The 19,477-nt window shown below is 39.3% G+C and overlaps 1 protein-coding gene across 1 annotated transcript in view; it reads left to right on the top strand.

Annotated features, from left to right (window-relative positions):
- baiap2l1a (BAR/IMD domain containing adaptor protein 2 like 1a) overlaps nt 1–19,477 on the top strand; it is a 30,700-nt gene that overhangs the window by 2,847 nt on the left and 8,376 nt on the right. Inside the window, exons 3-8 of the mRNA XM_072666685.1 lie at nt 149–235; nt 11,114–11,175; nt 13,608–13,679; nt 13,774–13,908; nt 17,802–17,954; nt 18,447–18,602. Coding sequence (XP_072522786.1) covers nt 149–235; nt 11,114–11,175; nt 13,608–13,679; nt 13,774–13,908; nt 17,802–17,954; nt 18,447–18,602 — 665 coding nt within the window. The remainder of the gene's footprint in view (nt 1–148; nt 236–11,113; nt 11,176–13,607; nt 13,680–13,773; nt 13,909–17,801; nt 17,955–18,446; nt 18,603–19,477) is intronic.

Genomic DNA, 19,477 nt, shown 5'->3' with positions numbered 1-19,477 from the left:
CTCTTAAGCATAACTGTGTGCTTCAGTTTATTTGAGGCAATGAATGGTTGGCTATGTCAGCGATGTGAAATGGTTGGGGCGTTCTGCTTATTTCAGCACTGCAGTTGTGCAAAAAACATTGGTTAACATGGCATTCTTTGTTTTACAGCGATGACCCTCGCTGGAAAGACATATTTTGATGCAGTCTCAAAGATTGGAGAGAATGCTGCCGTGTCGCCAGTTTCCAGGGAACTGGGTGAGTCTGCAGCATCGCCTGTGTCTGTGGGGGCCAGGGGTGGTGCAAGAGAGGCTGATTACATTTTAAAGTAGATGATTCATTGCTTCCAGCCTGGCTTGGAATATCATCTTGATTTTTTTTTAGTTTAGTATTATTATTTATTTTTGAAGTCAGATGGCTTCTTGTGCATAAGTCGTGCCCATGTTCGATGACTGTTTATTGCAGAGTGACTCAGCGCTTATTTCATTGGAAGTGAAAATGAAGGCAAGCGTTTTTGAGCTTGCTTGTGATTTATAAACGTCCATTAGACTGATTTTCATGCTTGCATGTCGTCTCTGCTCTTGGCAGAGTAAATGCCACTGATGTATGCAGGACTGTTTTGCACCTTTTTTTTTATGAGTTAAGGTTTGAGGTTGCTAAATGGGCTCTTTTGGTTCTCTCGGTGGTGTTCAAATCTAAAATCCAACTGGTTTAAATGACCGTGTGAAGTCATTTATGTGCATTGGGTGGAGAAAAGTGATGCACTGAATCCCATCAATTTTAATGTGCATTTTATTTCCTTGTAAATAAAATGCATGGGGTCAAAATTGTCTTTAAGGTTTGCTTGCTTATATCAACACTTGTTGATGATGTGATTTTTATTTATGTATTTATTTATTTTATGTGGAAATTCCAAATATGTTTTAATTGAGTGAATGTAATACTTCTCTGTTTGTGGTGTGCTGCCTGCAGAATGGCTGGTGAGTTCTAGTGCAATGTGCCACTCTGTTCTAGCCCTGTGTTTTGTGTGCCAGAGTTACGCTCCTTAGCCTGGAATCCCTGTCAGACAGCCCAGACGACTCCCAGACAGTGTGAATTCTCTCACACGTTGAGCAGAGTGCAGCAGCAAACACACAGAGCAAACAGTGCCTGAACCCCCCCCCCCCTCCTCTGCTATTCACCCTCCCCTCTATCTGCCTTAAACTGTTCAAATCTGCCTCGTGACTCATCTCTCTCGCCCGCCCGCTTTCTCTCTCACCCTTCTCTTAAGATTTCATAACCCAAAACACAGATCTCTTAGCGCTGATAAACAGGGACACCTTTTAGGAGGGATCTGTCATCGCCAGCCACTTCACAAACCGGTGGCATATGCATTTCTTATGAAGCCCATAAGCTTCATTATAACATAACATGTTTGTTTTTTGCACATTACGTCAGTAAGGATATTCTGAACATGTGGTAAACATGTGAGTCTTTTTTTTCTTCCCTTATGAGCAAGGATCTCGTCCAACCAGGATCTTGTCAAGGTGTTTGTAAGTAGGAAAATTCCAACTTCCAACAAAAGGAAGTAAAAAAAAAAGGAAAAGAAAAAGATAAGCGTAAAAAAAAAGACAATCAACTGTTACATGAAAACCACTGATGGGTGAATTGAAAAACATTGATTACCGGGTTATAGTGGCACCTGTCAAGGGGTGGGATGTACATATAAGGTAGGATTCTGAGCCACTTTGACGAGAACCAAACTGTGATGGCTAGGCAACTGGGTCTAAGCATCTCCTAAACAATAGGTCCTGTGGGATGTTCCTGCTATGCCGGAACACAAAAGTGTAAACCAAAAGTGTAAACCGACAATAGGGTCATGGGTGCCCAAATAAGAGATTTGTGGAAGTATCTCATTTCTGTCTTCTTGTATGTCAGATGTGTATTGTTAATGTTGGAATTGCGTTAGTCACCACTAAGTCATTTGAACTTCTATTCGTGGAAATGCCCATTGATTTCCGTTGCTGTTGAGTTAACAGGATTTTTGTTCTTTTCTCAGTACAAACACTTAGTATTGTATTGTATCCAACAGTACAATAGTTACTACAGGTAGAGACTGAGTTGGATTGACTGGACTACTGCTTTAAATCAATAACAACTGCATACTTGAGGACCTTGTTTATTTGTCGTTTTGATAAACCACTGCATTAATCTATTAACATCTGCACTCATTAGGTGCATCTTTCTAGAAATTGCTCTCCATGTTTGTCTGTCTCTCAGTTCTGGCTGATCCCTGCATTTCTCCCAACCCTCGCGTTTTCTTGAAATGGCACTGCATGATGAATTGCCATCATGGCACTTCATTACTGTGGGATTACAAGTATAGTAACCTGTCAGAGCTGCAACACAGTTGAAACTGTTGGACTGGAATGCGACAAGTGCTCAAAGCAGCCCTGCCCTTTTCCCCTGTGCGTACACATTCTTCTGAATTAAAGGACAAGGAAGTGAAACAGTCTTTGTTTCTTTACATTAAGTTCTTTGCTATTAGCCGTGAGGTTTTGTCTGCTATTTGAGCATCTGGAGACGTTCTCTCACTGATCAGACATGATTGTGGTTTTCTCAGAATTGTTCTGCAATGCCAGGCTGGCTCTTTAATTCCAGTTCTCCGATCTAGTCGTGCACTTCTACCTCACATCCCCAAATATGACCTCCGGCATGAAGAAATGACCAAATACTTTTACAAACATTTGTAGCCCCTCATCCCCTAACCCCTTCTGAATTTTTCCTTGAGATTTTAAAGGGACGTCGCTGTTAAGCCTCTTATCTGAAGGCACCTGATGGTTGTTTCAGGAGCCCTAAAATGCTAAGATCCTGCAGAAAAAAGAGAAAGCAAAGTCACAGTGTCTGTAAAAGGTAAGACAGGGTCTGTGTAGAAGAATGTGACAAATTGGTAGAGCTGTTCATGCCTAACCAGTTCAATATCAAGTTTCCCTTAATTCCTACATATATGTTTGTTATTAGCACAGTGCTGTAGTGTTTCATTAGTTTACTTTTGCTGGGTAGGTTCTGTTTATGACATTTGCCTGTATGGCTTAGGGATACCCTACCAAATGAAAATGTATGTTCTAATATTTTCACACAGATTACAGATTTAATGATTATTACAGATTTAATTATTCACTCTGCCCACAGTTTGATTCTGTTCATGATAATAGTTTCACGATTTGGAACAAAATTTGAATTAAGCGAGGAATATTGTATCCATGATTTTGCATGATCTACTAAAAAGACTAGAGCTGTGAGACAGGAGGAGTGTGACACATGACATAACTGTGCTAGAATGGGTTGTTGTTGTTTCATGTGCAAATAATACAGCTGCATCAGATATCGTAGTTAGTGGAATGTCCATGTTCCACACTTTCATGATGCACGTTGTCAGATTTTGGGGGGGGATTTTTATCAGCACCTTGGGTGTGTTTGAAGGGGTCTTTTTTTTATTTTTTTATTTTTTTGGAGGTAGGTTTACCTAGAAAATGCCAACAGGACAGGGCAAGAGGTCACAGAATATTGATTCTACCCTATTTTATTCCTAGATTTTTGTTTTGGCATGTAGTCTTTGAGGTTTGTTGTGTTGTCGTCATCATTACAAGTACAACATTTGATATTTACTTGCTTGGAACGCAGCTTTTTGTAGAAGTAGTCCTTCAGTGTTGAGAGTGGGGGCATAAACAATTTTAAAGGGTTTAGTTATACACAAATTGTGGATTCCTCTTGACAGTTTCTCATTTTTTTCCCTTCAGTTGTTGTTGGCATACATCCTCTTTGTCTTTAAGAAGGACTAATACGCTAACAATTATTTATATAAATATATTGTAGAATGTTGTTTCTACAATATTGTTTACATGTATGTCTATATTATTGCTGTCACACAAACTTTGTCCATTCATGTTGTTTGCATTTGACACAATGTGAGTTTGGCAGGAGTTATTTTATATTGTGCCAAAATTTCATGATTAATGGACCAATAAAACTGCTCCAAAATGACTGAATGAAATGTTTGCAATAAACCAATCAAACAAGACCAGTTTAAATATCTCAACACAACTAATAGAACAAGTGCTTTCTCCAAATGTAATACAAAATGCCACTTTTAATGACCACTGCAGTCTCAGAATTATTCCACCCTGTCCCCTATTACTGTTATGACCTGCTACAACCGTAATGCATAGTCAGACACCAGCTTCTGGCAGCGTTCCTTAGGAGACTTGGTCCATTCTTCATGAGCCGTTTCCTCCAGTTCACTAATATTCTTGGTTTTGCGTTCTGCAACTGCCTTCTTCAAATCCAACTGAAGATGTTTGATGAAGTTTAATGGTGGGAGTTCGAAGGACACCCAAGCTTCAGCTTCCTCACAGAAGATATGACGTTTTCTTCCAGAATCTCCTGATAATTGTTTGAATCCATCTTGCCCTCCACATGCTACAGGTTTCCAGTGGCAGAAGAAGCGAGGCATCCCCAGAGCTTCACAAAGCCACCACCATGCTACATTGTAGTCAGGATGTTCTTTCAGTGTATACTACATTCTTCCTCCTCCAGACATGCCGCTCATCGATAGGCCTAAAAAAGTTCCACAGAAGTTTTGGGATTCTGTTCTGTGGAGCGGTGATACAAAAACTGAAACCATTTGGGTATGTTTGGATCAGTTGTGTGTATGGAGGAGGAGGAGGTACAACGCACACACCGAAAAGAACACCCTGCCTACTGTGAAGCAGGGCATAGTCTGGAGGGTAAATCTGGACTTATCAGACCACATGACTTTTTTTTCCACTGCTCCAGAGTTTAATCTTTATGCAAGTTAAAAAAAGGCTTTCTTTTCAATTTTCTTCAAGTGGGTTTCTTATGGCAGTTAAGTGTGGAAATTGAGTTCTGTTGTTTTCATGATTTGAACTCTTGTCCTTTCAGATTTTATTAATGTTTTGAACAGTTCTTAACCCAATTCCTGTAATTTCGCCAAAGTTGTTTTCTTTGAGTTCCCCTCATAAATAGCTGCACACTTGCATTTTTGGACAAGCTGAGAGATACAGCGAGAGATACAAAGTGTACCTTGTGTTACGCAGCGTCTTGTGCAGCTCTTCCAAAGTAGCTTACGTGCCGAGCCCGGAGACGCTACTCTGCCTGTTACAGTCAGTGGAGGCGTCAACATGGTTTTGAAGCTTTTATTTTAAGGTAAAAATGCTACATAATGTTCCTTTAAGAATTTCAAAGCTACTCTCTGCATCAGTTAAAACAAATGTCATTTATTCTGCACTAGTAATCCTATCAGTGTATAACATTTCTATTCAGAGCACTGGCCTCCAATCTTATCAGCAAAGGGAAGGTGTGGCTTTAGGTTTTCATTCCAGCCTAGCAGAAGAATGTGGCAAATTGTTTGAAGACTGAGGCCGATTGATTGAACGAGTGGATACAAATGGAGTGAAATGAATAAAATGCCGATACTTTATTGCAGTATTTTTTTCATTGAATTAAATTAACTTAATTCCAGTATTCAATGGCTAAAGTTATTTCAGCCAAACTAAACATTAGCTGCCATTACTTTAACATTTTGAGGAGGACAAAAAAAGGCCGTTCAGCCACGACAAACCCATAACCCACATTTCTACCTTGTTGTCAGAATCTGTGCTATCAACGGTGCGTTAGTGTGCGGGCTTTACATAGACCGAGAGATCTCTGAGTGGAACCACCTGGTGTTGTGTACTGCAGGGGTTTGAATCCAAATTGTGATATGCTATTCATTAGTTGCTTTGATGGCCTTTATTGAAATGGTGGCGCGCCAGTTCTTTTGTTTAGCGGGGAGTTGTTTTCTTGGAAATTACTGTTTGAATAATGGTCTGGAGCAGCGCTAGCTCTGTGGAAATGATTGACAGGACCGAGAGTGCGCTAATCAGACAATGGCACTGGCAGCCGCACTCTTTCTGGATGACTCCACACACATATCAATCAGCAGAGACAGATATGCTTTTGTTCCCACATCTTCTCTATGTGGGGAAATGTTACACATCTAAACATTTTCAAAAGACCTGCAAGCGCATACAGCAACTGTATAAAGGTGATAACAGGCCCTATAAAACATGGCTTATGGTCTCATCCGATTAACATGGAAGATATAGTGACTGCGGGCATGAAAAATATGGTCCTGTACTTCTGATGAAAATATTTATTAAGACTGTATCATGATGAATCGAACTGGGGCAACAAAATCGATCAATAGGTCCATGCCTAACAAGGTAGGTGTGAAAGCACCCGGCAACTAATGTGTAACGTGTGCACAATGTAGCTCTGGTACTCGTCACTGCCCGTAGTAGTTCTGGGTGATATGACCTTAAATCAGTGTCATGATTTGTTGAACACCTTTACATCGATTACAATTAACAAATGATTATATAAGCTGCTCGAGTTACTCGATTGGCCCGGTGTTCGAGTTCTCCATGTTACTTCCATGTAGTAGACTTGATGGGGTCTACTTGATTGAGTCATGTGACTGCACACCTGGTAGTATGTTTCTAAGGGGACAGTACCTGAACACATACAGTGAGTAAAGTAGTAACAGGATTTTTAAAATAAATAAATAAATGTCATGAATCGTTACGGTCATTCAGAACCTCTAATCACTAATTTTCGATTAACTGCCCAGGCCTAAACAGTAGTACTTAGCCATTTTGGGTTCTGCGTTGCCTTTAGGTTTGAATTTAGATTATTATTATTTTTATAATCATCTATGCTAAGTAAACGTACTGCGACCAAAAAAAAAATACTTAAGTGCTGTATTGAGACTAAATGCCTACATTTCACCTCTGATGGTATTGGCCATTCACTATAGAGACACCACATAGGGGTTAGGTTAAAAAATACTGAAATATTCCTTTAAGAGAGCTAATGATCAGATCTTTTTGAAAATCCAAGACATCTGGACCACTGTCAGCACAAATGTCTGTTTTGTTTTCTTTGTTTTTGTTTTTATGATTATGTACATGGAAATGCAATTACTGAATCCTGACCTGCAGTTAAAAGAGTAGAACAATTACTTAAAAAAAAAGTTAAAGTAACACTATGTAGCATTGACACTTCTGTAGCTCTTAACTTGTCCAGAAGCCCAATATCAACAAAATGGCAATTCTCCATAGTGTTGCTTTAAAGGGAAACAATTAGTGGTGTAACTATGCACTCAGCCCACAATTTAATAGTGAGGAAAAATCATGTTGTTGCATAATCTATATCTACTAATCTACTAATATATAACAGTCCTTATAGTCCATATATGGAATCTAATCTGAAAAAAACAAACATTTGAATTTACAGATTCTCTGATGCTACAAGAATCCACTCATTTACATATCTTTAACTGTTCAGTCTACAACAGTTTATCCCTGCCTATTTGTATTGCAATTCTCAGGAGTGTTTTAGTTCGGACTGCTTTTTTAAATAAGACAAAATACAGGACAGCCAATCAGAAAAGCTGATTTTTCATCTTGCAGCCGTCTTAAAACCACGGTAACAGAAATATTAAATGCTTAGGACACATTTTAGTAAATGGTGGAAATGGATTCTGTCCAAAGTATATCTGGACGTAGAACATGTCATTGCAAAATGTAAACAAGCCCTAAGATCATAGATATGTGAAAGGACCTATACTTAATCACACTTGCAACTACCAAGGCAGGTTTACCCACTCTTCCCCTGTTCGTGAAGCTACACTGTAATTATTGTCGAGATAACACCATCTCATATTGCACCTCTGGAGCTGTGAAAACACAGAGCCTGCACACCTTCCTTTCTACAAAGACTGCATTTACCAGCTCTTTCTCCTGACCTTTACGTTGTAATAATGTTTTAACTGCTATTAGAGCAGCAGTGTGTGTGAGCACAGTACCCCTGTTGTAAACTATGGGGCGGCCTCTCAGCTTCTGTTTGTTTGCTTTAGGGTTTGGTTTGTGTGGCCTGGGCGAAGCTGGATGAGTGCTAGCAAGCTGAAATGGCACTAGAAAAACCAAATCTTTGAGTGTGTACAGATTGCATAATTTTTTTTCACATAATGCTTAGATAGGCATAATGGTACATATACTACTTAGCAAAAAATATTTTTCTATTGTACTTGGGAACTAAATATTTAGCAAAAAACAAAAAGCATCAGGTTTTGTTGTATTTTGTTGTGTATAAACATTATATCTCACACACTCAGAATACACTAAATATGCAAGATATTGAGATTTTCATAGACGTTACACTGTATCATACCTTCTGTCAGACATCATACACACTGTACACTTTACAGTACGCAGTGGAACATACTGTACAAACAATGTGTCTGATCTGCGTGGCCTCTGAGTAGGCTCTGTCATACCCAATGCACAGAGGGGTGAGATGTCGGACAATAGTCAACTGTTGCGTGTCACAGAACATGCCACTATTATGCGCCAGCAGCAGCAGGGTTTGTATAGAGGTGAGAGGGGGGCTGTCCAAAAATGAGAAACACGCGTGTTTGTTTGTTTGTTTGTTTGTTTATTTTTATTAAATCAGACTTCAGTTGGCAGCTATTGTTTGTACATATTTCAGTACATCTCTGTTCATCCTCAGTGTTGATGCAGAGTCTGAAGTAATACAAGAACAGTGAGCAGCAAATCCCCTGCAGCAGTTAATGTGCATAAGCGTATATATACTGTATACAGTCATGTGAAAGTTGGGACACCCCATGAAAACCTTTGGACATGTTAAATCTGGAATATTAAAAAAAAGGAGGTAATATCACTAAACTAGTGGTGCACCGATACCAGCACTGACACACAGTATCGGTATTAGCAAAAGAGAGCACAGATACCATAAAGCTTACCTTTTTTTATTACATAAATTTTGGTTTGCATACTTTATAAAACCTGTACATCAATTTTACAATCCGTAAAACAACCAGTCTTAAATAGTTATTACTATTAAACAGAAATTTAATAGAACTTTCTAAAACCAAAAGTTGAATTTGAGCAGCTTGTTTTAAGGCCACACACTGAGGTTTGGTATCTTTTTACATAGAGACCTGTACTTGTGGCAATTTTTATTGCTTCACAGCTCTGAAACTTTTCAAATGTGCAGTTACCAGTATATGCTGTTCTTCTTAAGGATTATTAGGATTTAAAGCCATCTATTGAGTATTTAAGTCAGAGTTGGTATTGTTATAGGTACTCTGTATTGTTATAGGTACTCTAATCAGCTGCTGCTGATTAGAACATGGTTAGAGAGGTTTTTGGAGGAGCGTATCTTGTTTAAACCTCAGACATTTAGTTTGCCCTTCATTGGTGAAATGAGTGTTATTACCATGTTGATATCCAAAGCGCTCTCTAAAGCCTTTAGAAAGAACGTTGTAGATACAGATGAGTCTGGAAAGAAATTGAAAAACATCTCAGAACTCCTAAATATCAGCCTGATCAGTGCAACAACTGCCATACAGTGTCATCACAGGACCTGCAGGTAGCTCTTGCCACAGCTGATCTCAAAGTACAGCATCTACCCTCAGAAAAAGACCATGCACGTTTGTTGAAAGGTGTGGAAGAAGACCATTACCCATTTAGAAAAAGGTTTTCCAAAGAACACCTACACATTTACATTTATGACATTTAGCAGACGCTCTTATCCAGATCGACTTACAAGGTTACCCATATTACAGAGGTGGGTCATTATAGTGTTAGGAGTCTTGCCCAAGGACTCTTATTGGTGTAGCGCAGCATAGTCACCCAGCCCGGGAATCGAACCCCAGTCTCCCACATGGTGTGGTAGCTCAGTGGCAGGTAGTGGTGTTATCTGTTGCGCCACACCAACCACACCAAGACCAGGACAGCGAAAACAATGTGATTTGGACAAATGTTTAGAAAAAATTATATTATAAACAATATTTGGATAATGTAACATAGTTTGGCGTAAACCAGACTGCAGACCAGACAGCATTTAAGCACAAGAACCCACATCAGCTGTAAAGCATGGAGGTGGTTTGTCATGGTTTGGGGCTGCTTTTCTGCACTAGGGCCTGGAGAGCTGAATGCTGAATCAGAGGGCTCTTTGAAAAGGTGGAAAATGTCAGACAGTCTAAAAACTAAGGCTGAAATGTCACTCAGTTGAAAGACATCTGCATGGAGGAGTGGGAAAAACTTTCTCCTAGTTGATATCAGAGTAACTGCAGTAATTTCAGCCATAGGGTGTCCTTAATTTTTCTCACAGGAAAATTGCATTTCTGTTAATTACATTTTAAATAATTTTAAGGGCGACCATTTGTTCAGTTTTAATAGGTAAACTATATTACCTCCGTCTCCTAATATTGTTAAAATGAAGAACAAATGTAAAAATGTACCATATGTTTCCAAACGTTGTCCAAATTGCATTTGTATTGCCCCTAGTTCCACCTCTACAGCACCCTTCAGGTTCAGCTCTGCTATGGGTGATGCATTACTGTAGCCTATGTCCCCGCCCCCTGATGACGATGGCCACCTTGCGCTGTGCCAAGCATGTAAGGATCTGTACGCTCAAGTAATGAGTATGGGCATTTTATAACTGTATGTGTGATCCGTCTGGATACGTTGGGACATGGTGTCAACAGGCTGGGTTTGGGTCACTGAAGTTAAGGGCATAGACAGAGCGACATTAATTTAACTGTTGCTTGGTTCATTGTAGCGCTGCCCCCTTTGCCTGGCGAATGGTCCAAAGTGCCCATTTTTAAACATTTTTTTAAGAAACTGAACTAGATTTGGAGTTTTCTGAAACCATAGAGTGGCGTTCTTCTAAGGATGCACGATTAATCATAAGTTTTTACCAGAAACATCTTGTTGCTGCAGGACAGGACAGATCAAATTTCAAGCATTTGCAGGGCAGCATGCAAGTGATGTAATTGATTATGTGGATATATTGCCATGCCTAATTTTAAGCAGCTCCCACGAGTGGAATTTTTTTCTCATGCTGTCTTCATCATATTGCATTTTATGTCCATGTCATGCACACGTTTGCTCGGAACGGGTTTTGCTTCTCTTAGCAGTTCACCATCTAGAATTACGTATTTGTTACAAGAATGATGGATTTCTTCAAATAGGCTTGGCTGCAACTCTGACCGGATGTTTCTCTCCACAGGAGTGGTCCTGATGGACATATCTGAAGTGCATAAGAAGGTCCAGCTGGAGCTGGAGGAGTCTGTAAGTATTCCGCATTGGTTGGTATAAGAGCTACTTCACTTTTCTCCTGCTTTAATTTCTTTTTCCGCCTCCTTCGCTGCGCCATTGACTTTGCCGCCCGCTCTTCACCGCAGGCCCCGGTGTTCAGAATACTCATGTACACACCACTGAGAATAGAATGACACTCAAAATAGCACCTTCACACTTCAGAGACAGCCGACACTTTTCATCTTTTTCTCACCTGTTTCTGTCTTCTGTCAATAGGGAAAGCCCTGGGTGAGCACTAATTGAATGATTGAAGTGATATGTTCTTGCCTTTAGAATGGCATACACTGGTTTATCAAGAGTCTGGGGAAGCTTTCCATGCTGAAAGGAGCTGTATATAATTTCAATCCAATACACTTTTTGACAAATTCAGTGAGCACTTCCTTTTAGTTCGATAGCTCTCCGGTCTGTTTGAATGCTGGGGGAAATGTCAGGTGTTAAAAGTCAAGCTAGCTTCATTTGACTTACATGCATTGTCATGAAGAGATGGCCGAGAAACAGCCAAAAAAGAAAATATCTGACGGGGGGGAGAAAGTTGAACAGAAAGTTCATAGTTCATAAATCAGACATCCGAACATTGAAAGGCATGAAAATGATGGATAGGTGGTTAACATGGACTTGGACACACACAAATAGCTCAGTATTATTTTGTCTTGTTTGCAAATGAGTGTAATGGATATCTTTAACGTTATATCATGGTATATGATGGTACGTGGCTACAAAGATCTAAAAAGATGTTTGCTAACATGGTGGGATTATCCAAATAAAACATGGTATGAAATGCAATGCTAGGTAAGGTTAGTAGGACGTGGCCGTTAGCTGGCATGCTACCAATGTTAGACAAGAGCATTAGCTGGCGTGATCATGCCACTATAATGAAGAAACACCTGAAGGGAGGGGTGTATTTGTTTTGTTGTTGAGGTCAAATATCAACGGTTGTTCTCCAGAATTGTGTCCAGCATCTTTAAGCACAGGCTGAACAATGCTAAGCTAGGAATGTGGTGATTTCAAAGTTAAAAGATAAATATTGATAATGACAGCGATGGCGGCATTTTTTTTTTTTACAGCCTAGTGCTGAACAGTTTCCCTGCAAAGCATAGTGCAGTTCACATGAGATGCACACAAGTGTTTGTTAGACATTTGTATGATGGTACACTTAAATTTAAGCATCGTTTCAGTCCACCCTGGCTTGTTGCGCTCTGGATGTCTGCCATGAATTTATAATGCGGCTAGCCGTTTATTATTTATTTCTTGTACATTCTTTGTCATTTACATTTCTCATATATTAATAATAATATCTGTTTTATCCAAAGACATTTGCTGATGAAATGTATAGCAGCATAGGCTTCCGAATACAAAAGACAATAAATGCACAAGTAATCCACTAAAGTAATTCACTAGTGCTCAAGAAGCCAATTATTCAATGCCCTGGTAATGTTTCATATGGGCTCTTCCTTATGTGCAGTAATTTCTGTAATGATTATTGTGCCTAGGTTTTTTTTCTCTTTACAATAGCAGGTTTGGGCACACCTGGAATTTTATTTCTATCTTAAGGGCCTGAATGAACTAATACTTGGGCACTAATACTTGAGCACTCTGTACTTGGTAGCAACCTCTTTAGCCAGTATCACAGCTTGTAAATGCCTTTTGTAGCCTTACAGTTCTTGTTTGGGGGATTTTTACCCATTCTTCCTTGCAAAATTAAGATTTGCTTGCCGTCTAGCTGCACTGCTCCTCTATCCACAGATTTTCTATGGCGTTACTGCCATTACGTAATTACATTGCGAACTGAGGAAAGAGCCACCTAAAGGCGCTTTGCTATCTTCTTTTAGCCCTCTTCTGCTTTGTGGAAATCAGTTGTGTTATTTGTCTAGGCAGCTGCTTAGAGGAGCCCATGGCTGATGAATAGTAGTCATTTTAAGGGGTCAGAATATTCATAAAGTTTTAAAATTACAAGCTAATTAAGCAAAAGTAACTAGTCACGAGAGCTTAAATCTGTTGGATTTAAGCTCTCTTTTACTTTATACTTTTTGGAGATCAGATAAGCTTCAACTCTCTTAACTATTCACATTAACAGACATTTTTGACCCAGGGTACCCAAACTTGCATGTCTCTGTAAATAAGGTGAAGGACCTTGTGTGGTATGTGACATGTGACCTATTGATTTGAGTAATCTAGTATTTCCATGCTTTTGACCTTCAGGAAGGTGCTTCAAAAAAAGCCTTTATCAGTTAGTCTTAGATACAACACTCAGTGAATGTGAGTGCGTATTTAACCATTTATGCTGGTGAGATAACCCTTTTGTTAGCTTTTCTGTGTGCGCACATGGAATGCGGCTCACTTGGCGCCCTGTCAATGCTACAGCTGTTTGTGTGTCCTTTTATGACGATTGCTTTTGCTCTTATCAGTTTAAGAGGTTTCATAGAGAAATCATCACAGAACTGGAGAGGAAAACAGACATGGATGTTAAGTACATGACCGTAAGTATGGTTTGTAACATTCACTGCTGCACTGTAAATTAGCTCTTCCCTTGAGTGCTGATGACAATACATACTGTGCTTTTGTTCATCCCAGGCCACATTCAAAAGATACCAGTCAGAACACAAAATGAGGCAAGACTCTTTGGACAAATCACATGCAGATCTGAAGAAATTACGCAGAAAAAGCCAAGGCAAGCACTCTAACAAGTATGAGACCAAGGAAAATGAGGTAAGGTCTTCTCTTACTGATTAAGCCAATTTATCTATTATTCCCACTGTGCGTGCACCACTGATTATTGCTCGGGTAGTGGCCAAGCTATTTTCCTCCATGACATGCACAGGAATTTCCTTCTTTCACCAAAATCTTAATAATGTCACTTATTGATGGATGGAAATGAGTTGGCCTTATGATATATGATGCATCCTCAGCAAATATGCTCATGTTGGTCTTTTACTGTAGGTGGGCAATAAGGCAAAAATACCCTTTGTCCAAATATTTGTGGTCACTCTTTCTAATGACTATGTGGACCCTTTGCTGACACACATGTGCAAATGCACTCACAGCTTGTCCAGTACCTGTAGAGAAGTATTGCCAGTAGAATGGGAATCTCTGGAGCAGGTCAACATTAAAGCAACTGGCGCCATGTTGAATGCCAGGCATGGGCTAAAGGGTGTAAAGCCCCCAGCATTGAGCTGTGGAGCAGTGGAATTGTGTTCTCTGGGATGATTGTGCTTCCAGAACTTTTAGGATGAGTTGGTGGTGATTATCCAACATCCTGACCTCACCAGTTCTCTTGTTGCTGAATACGTCACTTGATCACAGCAGTGCTCTAGAATGTAGTAGAAAGCTTGCACTGGGCAAGACAGACAGTTACTCCAACAAAAGCAGGATGCATATTTTTTATGTACTCTTCATTTTTGGAAGAAATATTGAAGGTGTAAGTCTACCAATACTTTTCCCCATACAGTGTATCTACTTACAATACTAGAGACATTTTAATGATATTCTTTTTGATATCTTTTTTAATTATTTATTTATATATTGAGATTTTGTATATATTGATAAACAACATTATAAATTATGCAAATGACAAACAACATTATATATTTTTTGTTGCTTTGCTTAATTTAACCATTTCTTTATGTTTGCAAAAATATATTCTTTATAAAATATTTACAATAAGCTAAACAAACATAAGAAACTACATACTTATAGACTGGAAACATTATTTGGAAACATTATAATATAGATTCAGCAAATTATGCTGGGGATCATACAGGTGAAACATAGAAACTGTACATCAGATCTGCTTTCCAGTATGGAGTAAAATGGACAAGCTTGTCTAGAATAAGGGACAATGCAATATTTTGGTTTTCAACCACACAGACATGTCAAAAACACTGCAAGATGCATACACAATGATATTAGAAGAAAGCCCAGATCATAATAATATGGGAATTATATTACAGTCAAGGAAAATGCTTAAGGGAACCTTACAGTTCCACATATCTAACCATCATCTCTAGCCTCATTGACTTTTTATTTTTTTTAATAAACATTTGCAAAAATAATTATTTTAGAAGGAGCTAGAGAACACCACCACCCTCTGTAACAACTATTGATTGAAAAGTCTATTAATTGTGTTTACATGAGTTACGCCAGTTGCATTGGTAGTCCCTGGGGCTGCACAGTATAATCTTTTCAGCATTGCCATCGCAATGTGCGCATGTGCAATAGTTATGTCTCGGGACGTGCAATGTCAAATTATATCAAACATCAAGCTGGAACTTTTTTGCTACTTGATACAAAAGGGAAATACACAATGTGTTCTCATTTTCCATGACACGTCTACCAGAGGCAGATTATATCTGCCCAGTAGTGTTTATTTTACTCCACTCCTGGTTACACTGGCTGCATTATTAATACGACAACACCATTTACTTCTGGTAAATTCTGGTAAAAGTGTTGCAGAAAATATCACAGAAAAAAGGAAATTTCACTATTTTACAATATCGTACCACCCTAGTTGTCACTGTTACAGGCTGTCTATATAAGCAGGTCTTCAACATATATGCTTTATCATACAACATGTTTGTTTTGCCTTTTTTCTTTTTTTTCCGCTTTTTGCAAATGTGAATCTGACAGTTGTTCTGTCACAACTAATGGACCAATAGAAATGCTCCAATTTGACTTGGACTTTTTTTTTTTTTTTTTTTTTTGCATTGACTTCCATTGAAAGTTGAGAAGGGTTTTTTTCCTTCTGTTGTAAAGTTACTATTTTGGAGACAGGGTTTTCTTTCCCTTAAGGGACACATTATATTGCCCACCCCTATTTTCCCATATAACCTGACACCTGCAGGTTATCTTTTTGTGTCTGGTCAAGGTGCAATAGATGTCCAGTTGTTTGCATACTTCTGTTTTTGACCAGTCACCTAATTGTCTTGTGCTCTGCTCATAGTAAAAAAAAAATTGTATACCATTGAACAGTACTATTTTTAATGTTGTAATATGGACAAGGTGTCTCTCTGTGTGTGTGTGTGTGTGTGTGTGTGTGTGTGTGTGTGTGTGTGTGTGTGTGTGTGTGTGTGTGTGTGTGTGTGTGTGTGTGTGTGTCCACTTAAGCCATCATGAGTCTGTTTGTGCGAGGGGTGGGACTGGGAAGCTTTTGGATCCATTAGCAGCTTTGCATCTGCAACTCCGCTTCAGGGTTGTTTTGTTCTCTAAATCACTATCTGACGAGCTTCAGGGCTAACAGAAATGCTGCGAATAGGGCAGGGCTGATAAGACTGCTCTACAAAGAGTGCAAGCCAAGTAATTTGATCAAGTCAAGTAATTCACTTAATGTGTTTTTAACACACTAGTGTTTGATACAGCTCTCGGAGTGTTTCCTATAACCTTGTTGTATAAGGCTGAGAGACACGAAGAGAGTTCATTCTAGTTTGCATCCTAAATTATTCAGTTTTTAACCATTAATAACTCTCACATCTGCAGTAATCATCACAGACTGTGTTTCTGGCTTAACAGCACAAAGGGATAGCATTGATGCTTAGCGTGGGCCGCCTCAACCAGAGATGTATACGTGAAGTAAAGGGTTGTGACAACAGGCTGAAATCGACACCTCAGAGATAAAGCGTTCGCACGGTCACTATGACAACTCTGCCGGAGTGCTATAATAGGCAAGGGAATCCTGCGAAGAGTGGACCTCTGTTTCTGTGTCTGTGCTCTGCGTTGCTGTTAGTCATGGGAAGTGGTGAATGTTTCTATCCGCAGAGATGGTTGATCTGAAAAATGACTGTTGGAGGGCTGACCATTGAGCTTCTGAATCTCTCTGCGAAATGGGTGCCAGTTCTACTTTGTTTTTTATTGCATTCATCAAGAGCAAACACTTTATTTATTTATTTATTTATTTATTTATTTATTTATTTTTCTTTCTATAAAAGACATCATAAGATACGTTTATCCTCCCATAAAATCCGTATTATTATACTTTGCATTCAGACCTTGGAGCCACATTCACAATAAAAATGTGTCTGGGTGGTAAAGTTCATCCTAAAATGGCCACATTTTTTAGATTCTTTACTCGAACCTTACTTTGCGTGACAGGGTGGTTGAGTTTAGCTTGATGGAACTACAAGTAAGCAATCAAGAAGAACATCAAAACTTGATGTCACTTCTTCTTTGTGTTGGCATTTGAAGAAACGATTAGGTTGGTAAGTCAGACTGAGGGACGCACACACCTAATCCTCAACATAATAAAGGTTTGGGGGGGGGGGGAATTGGTCTATACGGACATGTGACATACCTTATTCAAAATAGTATGTTACTCTTCACGACCGCGTTTGTAGAATGAATATTCTATATGGTCTCTTTTGCTAATTAAATCCATGGTCAAATTCATGATGGGTTCCTGAAACTACTGTTGCTGTTAGAGGTGGGATTGTGATATACTGTGTACAGAATGTATCATGATAATATTTTGTCATAATATTACCATGCCGCCCACACCTAGTTGCTGTTCTGTAGAATTTGTGCATATGCTTTCTGTCCAGCCATGAATTTCTTCAGTTATGGACTTCAGAACTCTTCTGTATATTAAGACTCAAACTCTATTAACTCCTCAGTACATGGCGACCATCTCTTCACGGGAGACGGACATGCAGAAGTTTATAGCAGATGGCTGTAAAGAGGCCCTGCTGGAGGAGAAGAGGAGATTCTGCTTTCTGGTGGACAAACACTGTGCCTTCTCCTATCAAATGGCAGATTTTCATGATAAGGTGACCTTCAATCACAACGTACCCTCATCAAATTTAAGCCTTTATGCTCCCTGACTTTTATTACACACTAGGGATTACTAATTATGGTAATAGTAAATAAATGTAAAGCAGTACAACTGGAACCCCCAGTGGGTCCTAAGAGTTTAAGAGGTTAAATACATATTGGTCTTTGGATGTTGATGTGCCAGGATGCAAATAAAGTTGTTACTGAAATGTACTTTCAAGTTTCAGAAAAGTCCATGTAGGTCTACAAGCACGCTCTCATTTACATAATGCTTGATTGATAACGTTAATTAGCAGCCCTAGCCTCTGCAGTTGGTCTGGGTGGAACACAAAGACAAACATTTTAGTTGTGATGAATCAGAATATTGCTGAGTCACAGCGAGAAAGTCACTTGTGTGTTATATGCCAAAGCTCCAAACCCACTGAAGCCTTGTTTGTTTCTTGCGTGTGGCCTCTGGCTATTCCTCTCATGTCCGTCATGGCCCTCAGGCAAAGGAGATGCTGTCTCTGAAGCTGCCCAGCTGGCAAGACAAGTGTACTGATGCCACCAAGGTTCCAGATACTGTAATGTCCATGATCGAGGGCTTGCAAGCTCCAGTCTCTATGAGGTCCGACTCTTCTCCTCTTTTGGAGCACTTTAACAGGGTGAGTCTGGGCTCCATGCTGGATTCAGGCGGGAGAATGATTTTAAACAGGATTCTCGGCATGCAGGTTTCTGAATTACCTCATAACGTTTACCTCTTTTAATAAATGAAAAAAAAACTGATGTATTCGAACTTTCGTCTTGTGTCTTGAATACAGTCCACACGCTTGCAAAAAAAAACGTATGTGAACCTTTTGGAATTACCTGAATTTCTGCTTTTATTACTAATATTGTGGTCTGATCACAATTATAGACAAACACAATCTAACTAAACATCAAACACACAAACAGTTGTACTGTTCCTTTCTTTTATTGAGCATTTTATTGAGCCCACAGTGCAGGCTAGAAAAAGTAAGTGAACCTCAGTTAGCTGGCAAAAGGTGTTTCAATTAGGAAGAGAAGATTGGAAATGTTATTTCACAGGTGTCACACAAATCACACAAAGTTTGGTTACTGACAAATCTGTTCTTCCTGATAAAGATTGATTAGTGTGATACAGTTCTCTATGAACATCAATCCATGGTTACACAAGTTCTCTACAAATAAAAAATATTCAGGGCTGTTACAACTCTTCCTAGGAGTAGGCTTCCTGTTACAATCACTCCAAGAGCACAAAAGGCAATCCTGAAAGCGATGAGAGAGAACCATAGAGTAACAGCAAAATACTTTACAAACTGCAAAAACCTTAGTCTGCGTCCACTAGTAGAAAAACAATGAACAAGAATGGTGTTCATGGAAGGACACCACAAAGCCACAAGCCACTTCTATCAAAATTCTTTGTGGTCCATCATAAGTGAAGGGAGCATCATCATGGTTTGAGGCTGGCTTGCTGCCTCTGGGCCTGAATGCCCTACAGTCATTGAGAGGAAAAATAAAA

This window comes from Salminus brasiliensis, chromosome 22 (genome assembly GCF_030463535.1).
Source record: "Salminus brasiliensis chromosome 22, fSalBra1.hap2, whole genome shotgun sequence".
NCBI classification, from domain to species: Eukaryota; Metazoa; Chordata; class Actinopteri; order Characiformes; family Bryconidae; genus Salminus; species Salminus brasiliensis.
This window is presented reverse-complemented; position numbering and strand designations above follow the sequence as displayed.